Raw genomic sequence first — 16240 nt, forward strand, 5'->3', positions numbered from 1 at the left:
AAAAACAAGCTGTTTCGCACAGTAATGAGTCTCACTTTAGATAAATATTAAATCTTTAACATTATTACCGCATGTAGTTTTAAACTATACACTTTGAAGACATTGTGTCTATTGCAAATAAAAATGAATAAAGACAACAAATATCGAGGAAATGGGAACCTGTCATCAACAGGGTCACGAGCTATGCGCGTTTCTCTTTCCCCGGCATTTTACTGTCTCACTGCTAAGTGAGACGCACTGCGTCCGCCGCACTGCAGGCCATTTGAAGAATTTCCATTTGCATTTTAATTAAGTGAATGGACAAATGACCCAAGGGGCCGAAAGCTAAGCGGGGGTGGTCAATGGTCGGGCGGAAAACTTTATTATCAGTACAAGCAATTATGCATATCATAAAACACTTTAAACATTAATGAGTGTCGGCAGCAAATGACAGACAGAGACGGGTATGGTGGAAAAGAGAAAGGAAAAACGACGAGTCATCTTTTGGCTGCTGAAGTACTTTTCAGTTTTCAGTACAGAGTGGAGAGCAGTCGTTTAAATATCATCCATTTCGAGCGATTCCCAAAGGGATTGGCAGGGAAAAATTTAAACTTTATGAACAACGACGAAAATCATAAAATTACCATCTTAATGGGTTATGATGTTCACAAAACTGATAGTATTATCAAATCCTTAAGGAACAAGCAAATATATTATTAAATGTTTATATTTAAATTTTAGTTGCGTTCTACTGATAAATAATTTAACAGCGAACAATAGTCAATTTAAGCAGTCTCACTTTTTCTCTTGATTGAACAAACAAGCATAAATCACTGGCCTGGTCCCACTGATTTGCATGGCTATCGTTAATCGTCTGCACTTCCATCTCTAAGTGGACAGGCAACAACAAAACGCGAGCAGAAAGAGACGCCCCCAAACAGATTCGGTTAGTTAGTTTATGGGCAAAGTCAGCGTGTTGCCACTTTATTGCCTGCTTTACATTTCTGTTAGTTTTCGGTCCGCACCCAGGGGCAAAAAACACAAACACAAACATACATACACACACACACAGGCTCCCATGCACAAGGCAGCAAACAAGAAGTGTGTGTGTAAAGTCGTGTTATGCTTTGCGGCCAAATTAAAATTCGACTTAATCGTTTAAACATTTAAAAGGCAAACTAAAAGCCAGCAGGCGTCGCAAAGTTTCCCATTTCCCCCCAGCTCTCCCATCTACTCCACCGCCACCCCCTTCTGAACAACCACCTTGCACACCGCCTCCTTCTCCATCTCTTCCTTTTCACCATTCCCAATCCTATTCCCATTCCCATACCCATACCCGTCCCCTTCCTTGCTCCACTCACTTCCTTTTTGCTTTTTTTGCATGCGCAGCTCAACATGCGCCAAAAGTTGTAGCAGCCTGTTGCTGTCTCGCTCGCACAGCCAGGCTTTAATGAGTGAGCGCCATACAACAAACATGGCTGCCGCTGCTCGTTCTCTTTCGCTCGTTCGCTCTCTCTTTCTCTCGCTCGCTCACTCTTTACCCCCTTGCACATCCAAAAACTCCATTACAAGAGCAAAAGAGATGGCCTGAATGGAGATTTTTACGGGATAAATACGCAAAATGAAAGAGAGGGGAAGTGCTCGTTTTGCACAATTCAAAAATGTTAATTAAAATTTAAATGCTTACTGCGCGGAACCCATGGCAAATTAAGCTTTGATTGATTCATCACAGGACTTCTGTTAAACCGGCAAAATATATGCAAGAAATAAAAAGTTGCCTTGACAATCGTCCCACGTTTCAATTACCACGAAAATAACTTAACTACCGCTTGGGGTAATAAACCCAAATGGTCCGGAAAATAAATGTGTATATTAAAGCATAAAATATATATGTGCGAACATTAGCTGCAGCAGCTAAATTATAAATCCAATTTATGGGCCATTATAATCGTGGTGCCAAAAGAAATACGTACATAAGCAAAAAATTTAAGGCCCAAAAGGAATTTTGTTAGAATGTAAGCAGCTTGTCCACTAATTTCAAATTAATGTCTTTTTTTTTATTGGACATTATTTTGTATATTAATGTTATGTATTTGTGCTTTGTAGAGTTTTTAATTTGAACATGGCTAAAGGTTAATTCCACTTTTTATTGACTCTATAATAAATCCTATTTATGAGCCATAACGTTTAGCCTCTCTTAAATTGATGGGAAATATTAAAACAAAAGTGGTATTATTGAATTGTAAGCAGCTTATATAATTAATAACTCTGACTTAATGCATTTTCTTTTAATAAGCTTAGTGCTACGGTGTTAACATGTGCATAGGCCATATTTAATAATAATAACTTGAATGCGATTTGGTTTTTTCTTTGTCACGAGTCAGTTTTAATCATCGGTGGGTATCAGCTTTCTTTATTTATTTATATAATTTCAGTTAAGGTTCGTTTTTTACAAAGCTTATAAATTCAATGGCGTGGGCATGGCTCTTATTTGGTTCCGTTTCGATTTAGTCATTGTATGAGCACAATTTAGTAATGCTAATTTTGTTGTTTCGGCCAAAATTGCTCCAAAATGCTTGCTTGCAAAAATGCGAAGAACTCGGAGGCAGTGTTGTTGATAGCAATCAACATCAATTAAAGCAGCTGTCTGTCTTGTTGCTGGCCGTGTAATTATATTTGCTGCAGCGCGTTTTTGGCTTCACCATCATCATCATCATCATCATCATCATGGTCATTAGCCATGTATTGTGCACCGCCAGCAACATGTTGCTGCTGCGCCTCCAAGTAGCAGCAACTGACCGTCAGTCCGTCCATCAGCTCTGATGGCAACTGTTGATAATTATAATCCGCTTGTGGTTAAAATGGTGTTGCCTACCTTTCTGGCGATAAGCGCGCATGAATAATTATGTTGCCGCTGTCTACGAGTTGCTGCTGCTGCTGCTAATGTTGCTGCTATAGCTGTAGCTGCAATGTCGCCTGCGCGACAACTCATGAATAATTAATGCACTACCGCGACTGCCGTCGACTGGTTGAAATGTTGCTGCCGTAGCAGCAGCAACTTGTCTTGGTATCTTTTCAATTACAGCAGGAAATCGTGAATTACTGGGGGACTAGAGCTACTAGCTGGCCATAAGAGAGCAAATGCCGTTCTCATTGTTGATTAAACCTGACAGTCTTTGTTGTGCTGTGCAAATATTTATTAAATACCCAACAAATCTTCTCAGATCCTCAAAAGGGTGCCGACAACAATTAACACTTGAATGGCAGTGCCGGCAGCAGCAGCAGCAGCAGCAGCAGCAGCAGTAGCTGTAGCGCAACTATTATCAACTCAATTTGAATAAATTCGCTCGTGACACAAAAGTAAAGAAGGGGAAAACGCTAAAATTCCCACCTTAAATTAAATAAGCAATGAGTTTGTCTCGCAAAAAAACGAATGGGGGGGGGGGGGGGTTAAATGGGAAGACAGAAATAAAAAGGTTCGGGGCGGTCGCACAATTGGCACTTGAAAGGCATCAAGATACAATGGCAATAACTGCAGCAGCAGCAGCAGCAGCGGCGGCAAACAAGCTAAACAAGTATTGCTGTGCCGAGAAGCAGCAGCAGCAGCAGCAGCAGCAACAGCAACAGCAGCCGCAGCAGCAACAGCAACATCAGCAGATAAAAGGCAGACAAAAGGCACGAGATGTGAGAGACGTCTAGGGTTGCTGCTGTGCCGCCACTGCTGCCCCTGCTGCATGGGAATTGAATTCCATTCAAAAGACGGCAGCAGGCTGTTTGTCATACTTGCAACAGCAACAACAGCAGGCCAAGCATGGCCAAGAAGCAGAACCCAGTGAAATGGCTTACATGCATTTCTCTGTGCCTCTCCGCCAGCAGGCGTGTTGAGGTGTGTTGAGATAGCATCTTGCATAAAATTACTGCCAGTGGTAGGAGCAACATCAGCATCTCCACCACCAGCAGCAGCAGCAGCAGCAACAGCAGGAGCAGGAGCAGCAGCCACCAGCGACGTGGTTGCCTGATGCTATGCCACTGATAGCCTCGAAATTGTTGGCAGTTGCAATTTGCTGTTTGGAATTTTAAGCGAGCCAACAATGAAGTTCAAACCAAAGTGAGGGAAAGACAAAAAAAAAAAAGAAGAAAAAAACCTCAACCAAAACGAACAAAAAGATAAAAACCAAGGGAGCCCAAAGGATGAAAGCCAGAGGAGCCCGACAGCAACATCATTCTCATGCTCATCAGCAAAAAGTTTAACCCGTCACTGGTTTCGATTTTCGATTGCCTTAAAAAAAAAGATTCGATTTTCGAGACAAAGGAAGTCTCTACATTGTTGCAACTCAAATTGGTTTTACTCACAGTTTTTGGAAGCAATTTGTCGTGTTCGCATGATGCGGATAAGCTTATTGGAAATTGGTCTTTTCTGTTTGTTTTCTAATATGGCTAAGAACCATAACTTCTAATGCTCAACCTATACCCTAATTAAGATTGACTTAATTGTTAACTATTTTAAATGGATTAAACGTTTTAATGTCACTTTTTAAACAGCTGGTGTGAAAATGGGTTAAGTTTCGGCCCCCGTATTCGAAGGTGCAGACTGCGCTGAATTCGAGACCTGCGATTCCAATAAAAGTCAGCAGGCAGGCACTGATGTGTTATTGCCACTGCCCACCTCTCCATATCCACTATGCACCATCCACTATCCACATGGAGGACCAACCAGCTCCTGCTGGAGCTCCATGCTTCATTCCCCCATCTGAATTTTATTTCACTGCTGCCTTTCGTTTTTATTTACTTTTTTTTTGTTGTCGTTATTTTTCAGCTCGCTTGCATTCAATTTCTGCTGCTGCTGCTGCCTGTGCCGCCATCTGAGCTTTTGCATAAGCCCGTAGTTCATTTGAGAGAAAGAAAAACCAAACCGAAACAAAAGAAAAAAATAAAAACCAAACAAACCAAAGGCAAGGAAAAAAATCGAAATAAGATATAGTCGGCGGCAGCAGCAGCAGCGGCAGCCAGCACGATTTATGTTAATCAGACAAGAAGACAGGGGATTTTTGGCGGGGAATTTGGGGGACTCAGCGCCAGCCAGTTGCATTCAATCATCTTTTATCTGGAAGGCATCGGCGGGCATTGGTGGGGATTTCTGTTTTCCTTACGGTATTATGTATCGCTTAGTTTCATTTGGCGCACTCTCGGATTTTTCCCTCTTATTTTACCTATTGCCAAGTCAAAGTTTGATTCGTGTTTCGAGACTTCAATTTGATTCGCCGCTATTGATTTGATTTCAATTTGCCAAATGCTCTGGCTATTTATCTCAATGACTCACTCTTTGTCCCTTCTATTTCCGATTTGCTCGGCCAGGGAGAAAGTCGCTTGCAATGGGAAAGCGAAAAGCCAGTAAAAGGCTAAGGAAAATGCCATTCAAATGTGTAATTCAATTGAACAACATTTTTTTGTTTGTTGGGCAAACTAACATTATTTTCCACTAATTAACATTCTAATAGCAATTTGTACAAACAAGACCACAATTGTAAAATAAATTATTGTAACTCACACGGCATTCATCGAAAATATTGATTAAAATCAGAGTAATTGAATACCGACCTGCAAAGAGACAACAATAATAGTATTCAATTAATTACAATTGGAATTAAATAACTACATTATGTGTGTTCATATGTATTTGAGCAGAAAACAAATAAATGGCTTTCATTTAATGTTCAATTAAAAGCTTTCCAAATGACGCACACGTAATAAATCAAAAATGCGTAGCAAGCGATACTGATGAAAGCGAATAAATAAAATGCAAAGATGAAAAATATCTGACGGCTAGCAGAATTTTGCCTTAAATTCATTTAGCATGTTAAATTTTAAGTGCCCCACACAACAGCATCATCCAATTCGTGCACATTCACTTTTTGTTTAGTTTGGGATGCTTTGGTTTTCCCTTAAATAATTCACAAACATTTTCGTCCAAAATGCTCGCAAAAAACATATTTTCCCAACTTTTTTTTTTTTTGCATAAGAGGAAAATGCAGAGGCAAGAGCGAATCCGAATAAACTGAAACGCATCTGTCAGGGTGTGTCACCCAAAAATAAAAACTCCCATGTATTGTGTACTTTTAAATTCCATTTTAGCTTAGGTTTAGTAATCTGTTTGTTTATTCTTTGCAAAACAATCAAATTATTGCTTCATATAAAGAGCTGGTCACTCTGTGCAATTAGTGTTACCTTAAAAACCAAAGCGGTTCATATTTAGACAATTTTCGACTTTTCAAACTAAGTTTTCCTCGCTGCTAATCCACTGAATCACCCTAACCGAGTGGAAAACATGCGAATGACTCGCTGACTGAATGGCTGAAATGCTAAAATGACTGAATGCCAGTCCGCCTGTCCGACTTGTTCTGCTTCTCCTCGTCGACTTCTGTTTTTTTTTTTGCCATGCAGCGCAGCAACAAAAAGTAAAAAATAAAGAAGAGGAAGAAGATATATAGTAGTTGTGCCATTTTTGCGCTTTTCATGCACTTTTTGCGCCGGATGTGCAGCGCGCGGGGAAAAAAGTGCCGAAAAAGAGAGCGCACAGCAGAAGAAAATTGTAATTTAAACAAAGCAACGAAGAAAATGGCACAAAAAGAACGTTGGCCACTCCCCCACACGCCCAGCTCACTATTTTACATTTTTTTTTTTTTTTTTGTACACACATATAGTTTTCCTTTTATATTTTTCGCTACCCCGTTGAACTAAAAACTTTTCGCCCAACGCCATAGTTTTCATCGTTTGTGTGGGCGGGGTAAATGCGTTTTTGATGCTGTTTTTTTGGATGGGCGGATTGGGTTGGTTGGTAGCATTTTGCTTTCTGCATTTTGCATTTCATTTTATTTTATTTTTCTTTGCCACTGGCACTCGGCAAGTTAAAGCATTAAGCTGATACCAATTATGCATTGTTTACCTGCCCCAATGCCCAGTATTTCTTTTTGTTTTCATTTTTTTAACTTTTCAGTTTACAGAAGCGAGAGCGTTTGTTGTTAACCCTCTTCGGTTGGCTTGCTATCGCTGTTGGGCAAAATTGAAACAACTTTTGCAATTACTTTCCGTAAACAAAACAAATGTGCCCGAGTCACGCAATCGCCCCTGTCTGTCCCCAAAAACAATAATTACCCGGGCATTGTTCATGCATACATTCATATAATGGTAATGACAATAACGAGGTTGAGCGGTTTTACCGGGGTGGTGGAATGGAATGGGTAAGTGGGCATGGGCATGGGCATGGGCATGGGACATGGGACATGGACGCGGCGGGATGACAGGTGAAGGCAAAGTTGCTCGTCTTGAACAAGTTGTTAAATTGTTATTTTAGCGCTTTGTTTTCTGCCCTTTCCTCACTCGCTGGCCGTCAAGTGATTAACAGAACTCAGGTACGTACGGTGAACGCCCACAGATAGAGAACCCTAATTGAAGTGCTTTTCACCCTTCAATCACCGGCTACTAAAGGGTTTATGCAAATTTCAAATTCCATTGTAAGACAAAAAAAAAACATATTTAAGTTCATTCAGTGTTCAGTTTGGTATTGATATATTTTAATCGTACGATAAAGTTGAGTAACTTTCAGTTGCAAAGCTTCTTATGGTACAGTGTTCTATTGTATATACATACATATATGCATACATAATGCATTCAAAATGCGTGTATCGGGTATACATGCAACATGCTTGCCGTCCTGCTCATTTGCGTGGCATATTCAGAGCCAGGGGTATGCAACAATTTTATTATTACGTTTATTTGACTTGCATATGTGCATACACAAGCAGTTTGCCACAGGAGCAGGACCAGGAGCAGACAAGCGACAGGACGAACAGGATTGCAAATTTCCATTGTCGGTGGCTGTTGTGAATGTTGTGTGGCTCGTAAATCCTCACAGAAACCGAGATACTCACGTATGCATGCGAACGCCTGGCCTGGGGCAATTCCATTAAATTTCAAACACACTACGAAGCAAACTCCCTTCTCCATTTAATTACGGCCCTGCAATTGACATCGAATTGTTTCAACTGGACAAAATTCGAGCCGGCAAAACACCTTCATTGTTTTGTGTATGTACACATGTATGTATATCTGGTGGTATCGGGATTCCAACGACCCCATTTTGCCCACAATTCACCCCGCACTCGATAATTCAATTATGCATGCCATTTAATGTGTCAGGCTTGTGTGTTCCTGTGTGTCTGTGTGTGTGTGTGTGTGTGTGGGGGGGGGGAGGGGGGAGGGGTATGGAATGAAGTCAACTAATTTCAATTTTCCATAAAGCGAACATTGTTCCAGGCCAAAACCGCACCCAATCTAATCAATTTTGCATATACTGCACAAATTATATTTGTGTTTTGTCCACTCCATTTTGCAATTCAAATATTATTCTCGATTCGAGTTGGTGTGCGTGTTATGTGGTTTTCGCTCCTTCCTGCAGATTACAACTCCCAGTCACGTACTATGAAGTATGAGAATTCCAAAACCAAATTGAGAATGCCTTTTTATGGAAAATTCTTGGCGCTCTTTTCACGTCCGCAGGAGTCAGTTGTGTGCGAGATGCCCTGATTTGGTTGGAATAGTTTTATTTAACTGGTTTTTACAGACACCAAAAAAAAAAAAAAATCGAAAGATTGATTTAAAGTTTTGTTGCAAAAGGAAACCCAAACAGAAATTAAATAGTTATATACTTTATATGTCTGTTAATTACAATTTATTTTGTGGCACTTTGGCCACTTGGATACTTAAAACGCAAACTAAGTGTGCGTATAAATATTCTTGTTTATTTAAGTACGAAATTTATATGTTTATAAGCAGCCTGCCCTCATTTTGTACGTTTGTTAGATCTTATACAAAATCCGCTAACGAATTTGAACGCTAACAATTGCAGCATTTACTAAAAATTTGAGCCCCCAAAAATTTGTTCTCGGAATTAACGAAAAAATCACTTAGCTGTCAATGTTCCAATTAACATATTTCCCTGCTCATTTATTTAGCCAACATTTGCATTTCATTGCCGACCGCCCACGCCTTAAACAGAAACCGAAACCGAAACAGAAACAAATAAATAAAATGCCTTCACACACTTTCGAGTTCAATGTCTCTTGCCCAAAAAAAAAAACAAAAAAAATTGCGATAAATTAAAGCAAAGTCAGCGAGCGGCAACAAATAAATGGCAAAAAATAAAACGACTCTGTCATTTTTGAATGAAGTCTAAATTTAAGTTAATGCTCGCACAATTTACAACTTTGTTCAACTTGCATTTAGATCACGTGGCGCAAATCGGCAGGGAGCATTATATTAATTAGTGACCCCCAACAATTGCAGGTGTACTATTGCGATACTGATAAATAATGTAAATTAATTAGAGTGGAATATTTTATTTCAGTATACTACATAGAAGAGTGCTACTCGTACTATGTGAACGAGCCACCGCAATTTGCGTCCAAATGCCCGGTAATTTAATTGAAAATGGCAGCCCCCAGGCGGCCCAGACAAAGGCCGATAATACCCGGTGTACTGTATCTGAAAATCCGCCGGGCGGATCAAGTTGTTTTCGCTGCCGCCGTTTGCTGTATATGCGAATGGCACTTGGCACGTTCCGTGCCAGCAAAAACAAAAAAAAAATACACGAAAAAAAAATTCTCATAATAATTAAACGAAAAACGCGTTGATTGCATGCAATTTGCATTTTACGACTGGCGACGACGTGGGCAAACATGGCAATGAATGGGCAGACACACTGGCCCAAGCTCTCTGTTTTTGCGGGATATCAGATCCGATCCGATATGTAAAAGGCATCTACAAAACCTGGGCCAGAGGTGTGTGCGTGATTACATAGTACATAGTATACGTGACTGGTTTACCTGCCACTTTTCCGTTTGACACTGGCCAACTATCAACTGAGAAGTGTTGCCCAATTGAAAGCTGGCTGTTTGGTTGGGTAATTAGGTTGAGAGATGATTGAAATCTTTGATATAAGGTATGTATGCAAAGTGTGCTTTATTTAGCGATATCTAGGAAATGTAAGTAAATGCTCATGAATCTTGAGATAAGTTTATTCGAAAAACCACTGCATCCATATAAAAGATACATACATACATTGCTTCCTAGATATGTACTCAAAACTGAAATTGATCAACAATTATATATATACCAAAATAGTTTATCTAGTACACTCAATTCATTTATCTAATTACTAGCAATTAATTTACTCGTGCGATATTTTCTTGCTCGTGAGTCACGCGACCATCGCTAAATGTTTCGCCCCACCGTACAGCACAGGGGCGCTTGTTAGGGCAGGTCCGCAAGTTAGCGTGGAACCGGCAGTAATTGAAACCCAATAAGCTGGCGCTATTATTATCAGGCTGGGGACTCCACACCTTAGTCCGTTGATAGACAGCCCCTTTCTCTTAATTAACCCACCAAAGCCCCCTGGCATTGTATTGACAAATGAGTCTGTTCGATTAGGCTAATGCGAAATGGCGTTAATATTCTAGAAACAAGTTCAGCCTGAGAATATTTCACATTTCATTTCGAATCTTGTTGCTATTATTTATTTATTATTGAAATTCGGGGAAAAGAAACTTTTCATGCTGCTTCCGCTTCTGATTTTCCAATTTATTCCGTTCACATTCGTTGTTTTGTCTAAAATGAATAAATATTCAAATACAGGGAGGGATTCTCGCAATTTTCATTTGCTGTGCTGCAAAAACGAAAATGAAAACAAACAGCATCTGGTGGGAAAAGCGATTTTCAATCGTCACTTCCCGCTGCGAAGATCAAACGCGATTTGTGGGCGGAAAATCAACACTTGGCCCTAATCACATAATCCCCTCGATATAATAACGTAAATGCTCCAAAGATTTACTGGCATTAAATGTGCGTTCAAACGTTTCTAAAAATTCTAAAGAGCCACATATTTCTAAATGGATGAATATGTAAAATTCGGGGTAAACCTGTCATGTGGCGTTCAAAATTCGAGCACATTTTTTTTTTGGGAACATTGCCAATTTCCCACCGAGTATGAAAAGATTTATGTGGGACGATTGAGGTATATGTACGATTTTCATTTTTTTTTTTGGCAAGCCTTCTCGAACGTCATAATGATGTGTAATTATCGTTATTCGCCTGATAGGGTACGAATAATTTTGTGACATTCTTCTACAAAATATTGCAAAAGTTCATTCACGGCAGAAGGAGGGTAATTTAATTTATTTGCTGTTAATTAATGTCAAGCATTTCAATACCACAATCCACAAAAGTATAGTGCACAATTGAAATTTATGAATGCCCCTGGGCGCCGTTTTCCTTTCCGTTTTAATTTTTTTCTTTTGTATTTATTTCTTTTGTTTTTTTTTACGCTGTTAAATTTCATGTTGCTGTTCGCGAGCTGTTTCATGCTTCACGATGCATGAAATGCAACAGCAACCGAAACAACAACATATACATACATATACATGCAATAAATTTGCTAAATGAAATGCCTGTTGTTGTAAATCATCAATGCAAATGCTGCTCAAACAATAGGTGGCAATGCAGGAAATTCCCCCGGTTTACTCTTTTCCCATTTCGATTTTCTCTTTCAATTTGCTTTAAAGTGCATGCGGCATGCTTGTTTGATTGCCTCGTGTGTGTGCCACCTCAATTTGTGGGCGGCGTGTGCCACGCCCACACGCCGTCCTGACTGCGGTTTCTGGTCATTGGGTGCCAAAGTTGCCACCTTTCGCGTTGGTCAATGTCCTCAACGCACGAGAAAAGCAGCAAGAACATTAAATACTTGAAAATCATTCATTCAGTTTTATCCAACACTTAATGCAAAATAAGTATAAATATACAATAATTATTATAATATTTATACCCCGAATAAAAGCTTTTAAAAATGTTTTTAGGACTTTTCAAGCTTACAAGTTGGGGGCCAATTGAAATCATATTTTATTCAATGTTTTTATTTGGGTTTCTAGCGGTGAAAAGTGCAGGGTAAAAGGAAAAACTTATCACAATGGCCAGCTTGTTGGCATTGTGTGCAATTAACGTGGCAGAAACTACTAATACTACCACCAAAATGAAAAATCAGCCAACAAATCAAATATGCACGAAAACAATAATCAATGCCGCCATGGGTGAAAATGGGGAAGGGTTTAAACGTATATGTTTATACGCTCGGTCCTCTTATATCGAAGCAATGCAGTTTGCTCGATTAAATTTTAAGTGCCGTGTCATTAAAATCGCGTGCGAGGCTTGCTCGAGCTGTTCACTTCTGAAAAACGGGGCGAAACGTTCGGTTTGGGGGCTTTGGGTGTTTCTGGGTAGGCGTATTTGGCAGGCAATTTGCAAAAAAAAAAAGAAAATAAAAAAACGATTGCAATCAAGAGAAAAAAGGCTGGCCAAAACAGCAGAAACAAGCTGCCAATAAGGAAAAAAAAACCTAAAAAGAATGCGGCGCAAGACCAGAAGTAAAGTACCTTTAATTAGGAACTGAAAAAATAATGACCGCCGTTTATGCGATTTTCTCTTGCAATTAAAATGTTGTGTTGATAGAATAACAAAATATGTTTATGGTAGTTCTCAAAAAGTGTATTTATCAACATGATGTGTATGGCAAAACGTGAACAATACCATTTGATTTATTAGTTCTATGTGTAATTATAGTAATAGCATTTAACTTCTGATTCCCCCTTTGACAATTGCACAACTCTTGCATGTGTGTACAATCAATTTTCTCTAACTCCCACCAGATGATTTCGTTCGTTCGTTCCCTTAAACCCTTAAACGTATTCCAATTTACTGGGATCAAGTTCATATAGCTTGCTGCGGGTCTATCATTAGCTGGTAAATACAGGTTGCAACATTCACACCCTCGTCGCCATTGTCATTATCATCTCCGCCATGGTGATCATTATCAACGTCAGCGTCATTACCATATGTCAATTAGCCGAGAAAGAAAGTGGGGTAAAAGCAGCGACAAAGGAAATCATTTCGGTCGGGTGTCATTAGGCTGGGTGGATAAAGAAATGAGCAAAAAGGCCCACTAATTAAAGTAAGCAACAACAGTGGGCTTGTATATTAACGTAAATGTACTATGGGCAAAAAGGGGAGCAAATTAATTGAGTTGGCAGGAAGGCCAAAAGCGGCCAAAACCAACCCAACCAACCACCCAGTCTATTCGCACAAAGTGAAAACATTGGGCGTGGCGCATAAATTAATGATGACCCCAACTTGAAATGTTTCCCTTTTTTTTTTTTGTTTGACCATCTCGCCCACATTGAAATTGAATTAAAAATTGTTTATTGTTAATTTGCAATATATGCACAGACACACACACAAGCATTTGTGCGCCTAATTAAAGCTGGCTTAGAGTGAGCACACATTAAAGCTGATTTGCCGCCTGGCTTGGCTTACAGAGAAACTCGTTTTATTCGCGCATTTCGCATTTTATCAGGCATTACGTATACGCGCCGTGTGCAGGCGACAAACGGCGTGGCGCCGGGGGAAGTTGCGAGGAGGAAACAAACCACAGGCAGGGCATATCCTGTGCGCTCTGCTCCAGGACATATACACATGGAATCCTTGTTTTTTTTTTTTTTTTGTTGCTCCCCCTTCGCCCCTCGCTCAACGTACGTGGCATATCCGTTTGGAAAGGAGGAAAAGGCAGCTGGAATTTACAATGGCTGTCCCTGGCGTACACACACACATGGTGCACAAATATAAAATATCCTGCCAGCTTGTGTGTCGCTTCCTGTGTGAGGACATGAACCTCAAACCTAAAACCAAACCCGGTCGAAGGGCCCAAACCCAAACTAGAGCCCACAAACCCCCCACCGCCTCCTTTTGGTCAGGAAAAATCCCACCCTGACGTTTATTTTGTCGCAGTGACAACAACAAAGGGGCATTTGCTGCTGGCTTTATTATTGTTTTTGTTGCTCCTGTTTCGTCCACAGGCCAAAAGGAGGACGAAAATGGAGGTGAACCATGAGGGGTTGGCGCGGGGGCGTCTTTTGTTTAGGTGGGCGTGTGCGGCACTGTTTTCCCCGGCTTTTCCTTCGCTTTTCGATTTGTGGACATTGCCGCTGCCCTGACATATGACAAATATTTTTTGTCGGTTCGTTAGCTGTTTTAAAGCAGTGAAAGATGTTCATTAAAAGTGGAGTTAAACTTTTCCTAAATAAAAATGCAAATTTAATAAATATTTACTCATATGTGTTTATACAATAAATAACATATTTCGAGCGCCATAAAAATGTTTCGATTGTATAATGCAAATTTCTCAGTAAAACAAGCAAAGCAAACCAAATATTCCGTTCTTCTATTTGCCATATGACCAATATGTGTATTTCTCAATTCACAAAGTTTTCGAGTTCCCCTTTTAAATCGAAACTTATGATTTAACTTTGCCAGTCTAAATGAAGTACAATTTTGCGTATTTTCGTAGCACATGGTTTGGGTGCACGCGTGAACGCACAAAATGAAACGTGACGAGTGCCGCCAACAATTGTGTTTAACCCCTCGTCCACTTGAGCCACCCTCTAGTAGGATTGGAGTATTCCTCCTCCTCTGGCACTCCCCGATGGAAACCTAAGCACGTGACCAACTTCCTCGAGCCCGAAACAAATGTTATTTTTATTGTTATTTCAGTTATAACTTACTTTCCATCACCCGCCCTTTTAACCCTTTGCCTTTCTGTGGTTTTCCATCACCCATCTCGCCCATTTAGATCCGAAAACCAAACAACCCCGATGGCGTGGAAACCAATACATACCTACATACATACATGTGGCATGGCACACATATTGTGTGTACATATATCCATAGCATGTTGAACTCAAATTAGCTGAAAGCAATTTCCAGGGGCTAGAGCACAGTGGTAAATGAAAGCCAGCATAAGGAGCATTGGACATTGAATGGTATGGGGGACAGTTTTCCAAGCCCAATATTTGATACTTCAGTTTAGTTTATTTATTTTTCTCACCCTCCGCTTCGCAAATCAACTCAACTCCATCCCGTTGACTTCTAATAGATTAAATTGCCAACTGTGCAAAAGTTTGCGTCGCAGTTTCCTTTTTTTCCGTCAGGTCTACGTAATTCGGTATTAGCATTTTGTTAATTAAAAGCAAACTGAACTAAGCTGAATAATTCAGGAGAGAGGCGGCCAGAGATGAAAAAGGATATACACATACATACGTACATACATACGCCTGTCTGGCTGCCTCAACAGGGATTTTCAGCGGCAGTGGGGCGGATATAAATGGAGGTTTTATGCAAAAGTCCTCAGGATAATGCGTACAAATCCTTTGTCTCTACACGAATGCCTGTGCGATGTGTGTGTGTGTGTGTGTGCGTGTATGTGATAATGCAGGCACACAATCACACTCGACAAAAAGCCCTTGCAAATGCACTTTGCAAAGCTCCAAATGCTGCTTTTTCAGAACTTCATCTAATCGAGTTCTGTTTTTTTGAGTGGTTAAAAAAACAGCTCTTAAAACACTTTTTAAAATTATGAAGTACACCATGTGGCGCATAACTCAATGTAGTTGTTTTCGTGCTTTAGCCAAGAAGCAACATTTAGTTTTTCGACAGTTTCCACTTAACATGTAGATGAAATGGTTATGCGCGGATAAACAACTTCAGCTTGTTGCTGTTTGTCTGGCTGCCCCGCAGCTTCTTTGCATACAAAACTGTCGTGCATATGAATACATTTCCAACTCCTTTCCCTTTTTTTTTTTTTTTCCACGTCAAACCACAGTGCGCACAACAACACACTCGCCTGCTGTGACAAAGTATTCTAGTCAAAGTTTTGCAAGTTTTCCTCCTTTCCTTGGGCCATAATGAAGGTCTGGTCTGGTCTGGAGTGGAGTGGAGTGGTGTGGTGTGGTATAGTTGTTACCCCGGCAACGCTCATCAGCATCAGCAGCTTGGGAAAAGAAGCCAGCCCACCCCGCCCGGCCTCTTACTTTGGCCACTGCGAAGACTCTGCTGCTGCCACTTTCGAATCAGTTGACGCCCACGAGCGAAACTTTTGCCGCTGCAGCCACGATTAAATATATGTAAATCAAGCGATGGAAACAGCAAAAGCATGGGGGGGCGGTGAGGGGGCTAACTGCAATGGCAATGGCAACGGCAACAGCAACTTGTGAAAATCAAATTAAGCAGCAACATCTCGGGGTGGCAAACGAAGTTCTTCTGCTGCAAAGGAGCAAAGTAGGAAAAGTGTGGGCGACAACAGCACACTGCGACAAAAATGCAGACA

The 16240-nt window shown here is 40.4% G+C and overlaps 2 protein-coding genes across 6 annotated transcripts in view; one reads left to right on the forward strand and one right to left on the reverse strand.

The window, feature by feature from the left end:
- Positions 1-16240, reverse strand: part of sbb (scribbler) — a 79099-nt gene that overhangs the window by 30123 nt on the left and 32736 nt on the right. The window lies entirely within an intron of this gene.
- Tango8 (Transport and Golgi organization 8) lies at positions 3502-3678 on the forward strand (the record flags this gene model as incomplete). The annotated part of the gene is made up of 1 exon (NM_144112.1): positions 3502-3678. One exon carries the CDS (start codon positions 3502-3504, stop codon positions 3676-3678), a length of 177 nt encoding a protein of 58 aa, NP_652369.1.

This window comes from Drosophila melanogaster, chromosome 2R (assembly GCF_000001215.4).
Source record: "Drosophila melanogaster chromosome 2R".
Classification (NCBI taxonomy): Eukaryota; Metazoa; Arthropoda; class Insecta; order Diptera; family Drosophilidae; genus Drosophila; species Drosophila melanogaster.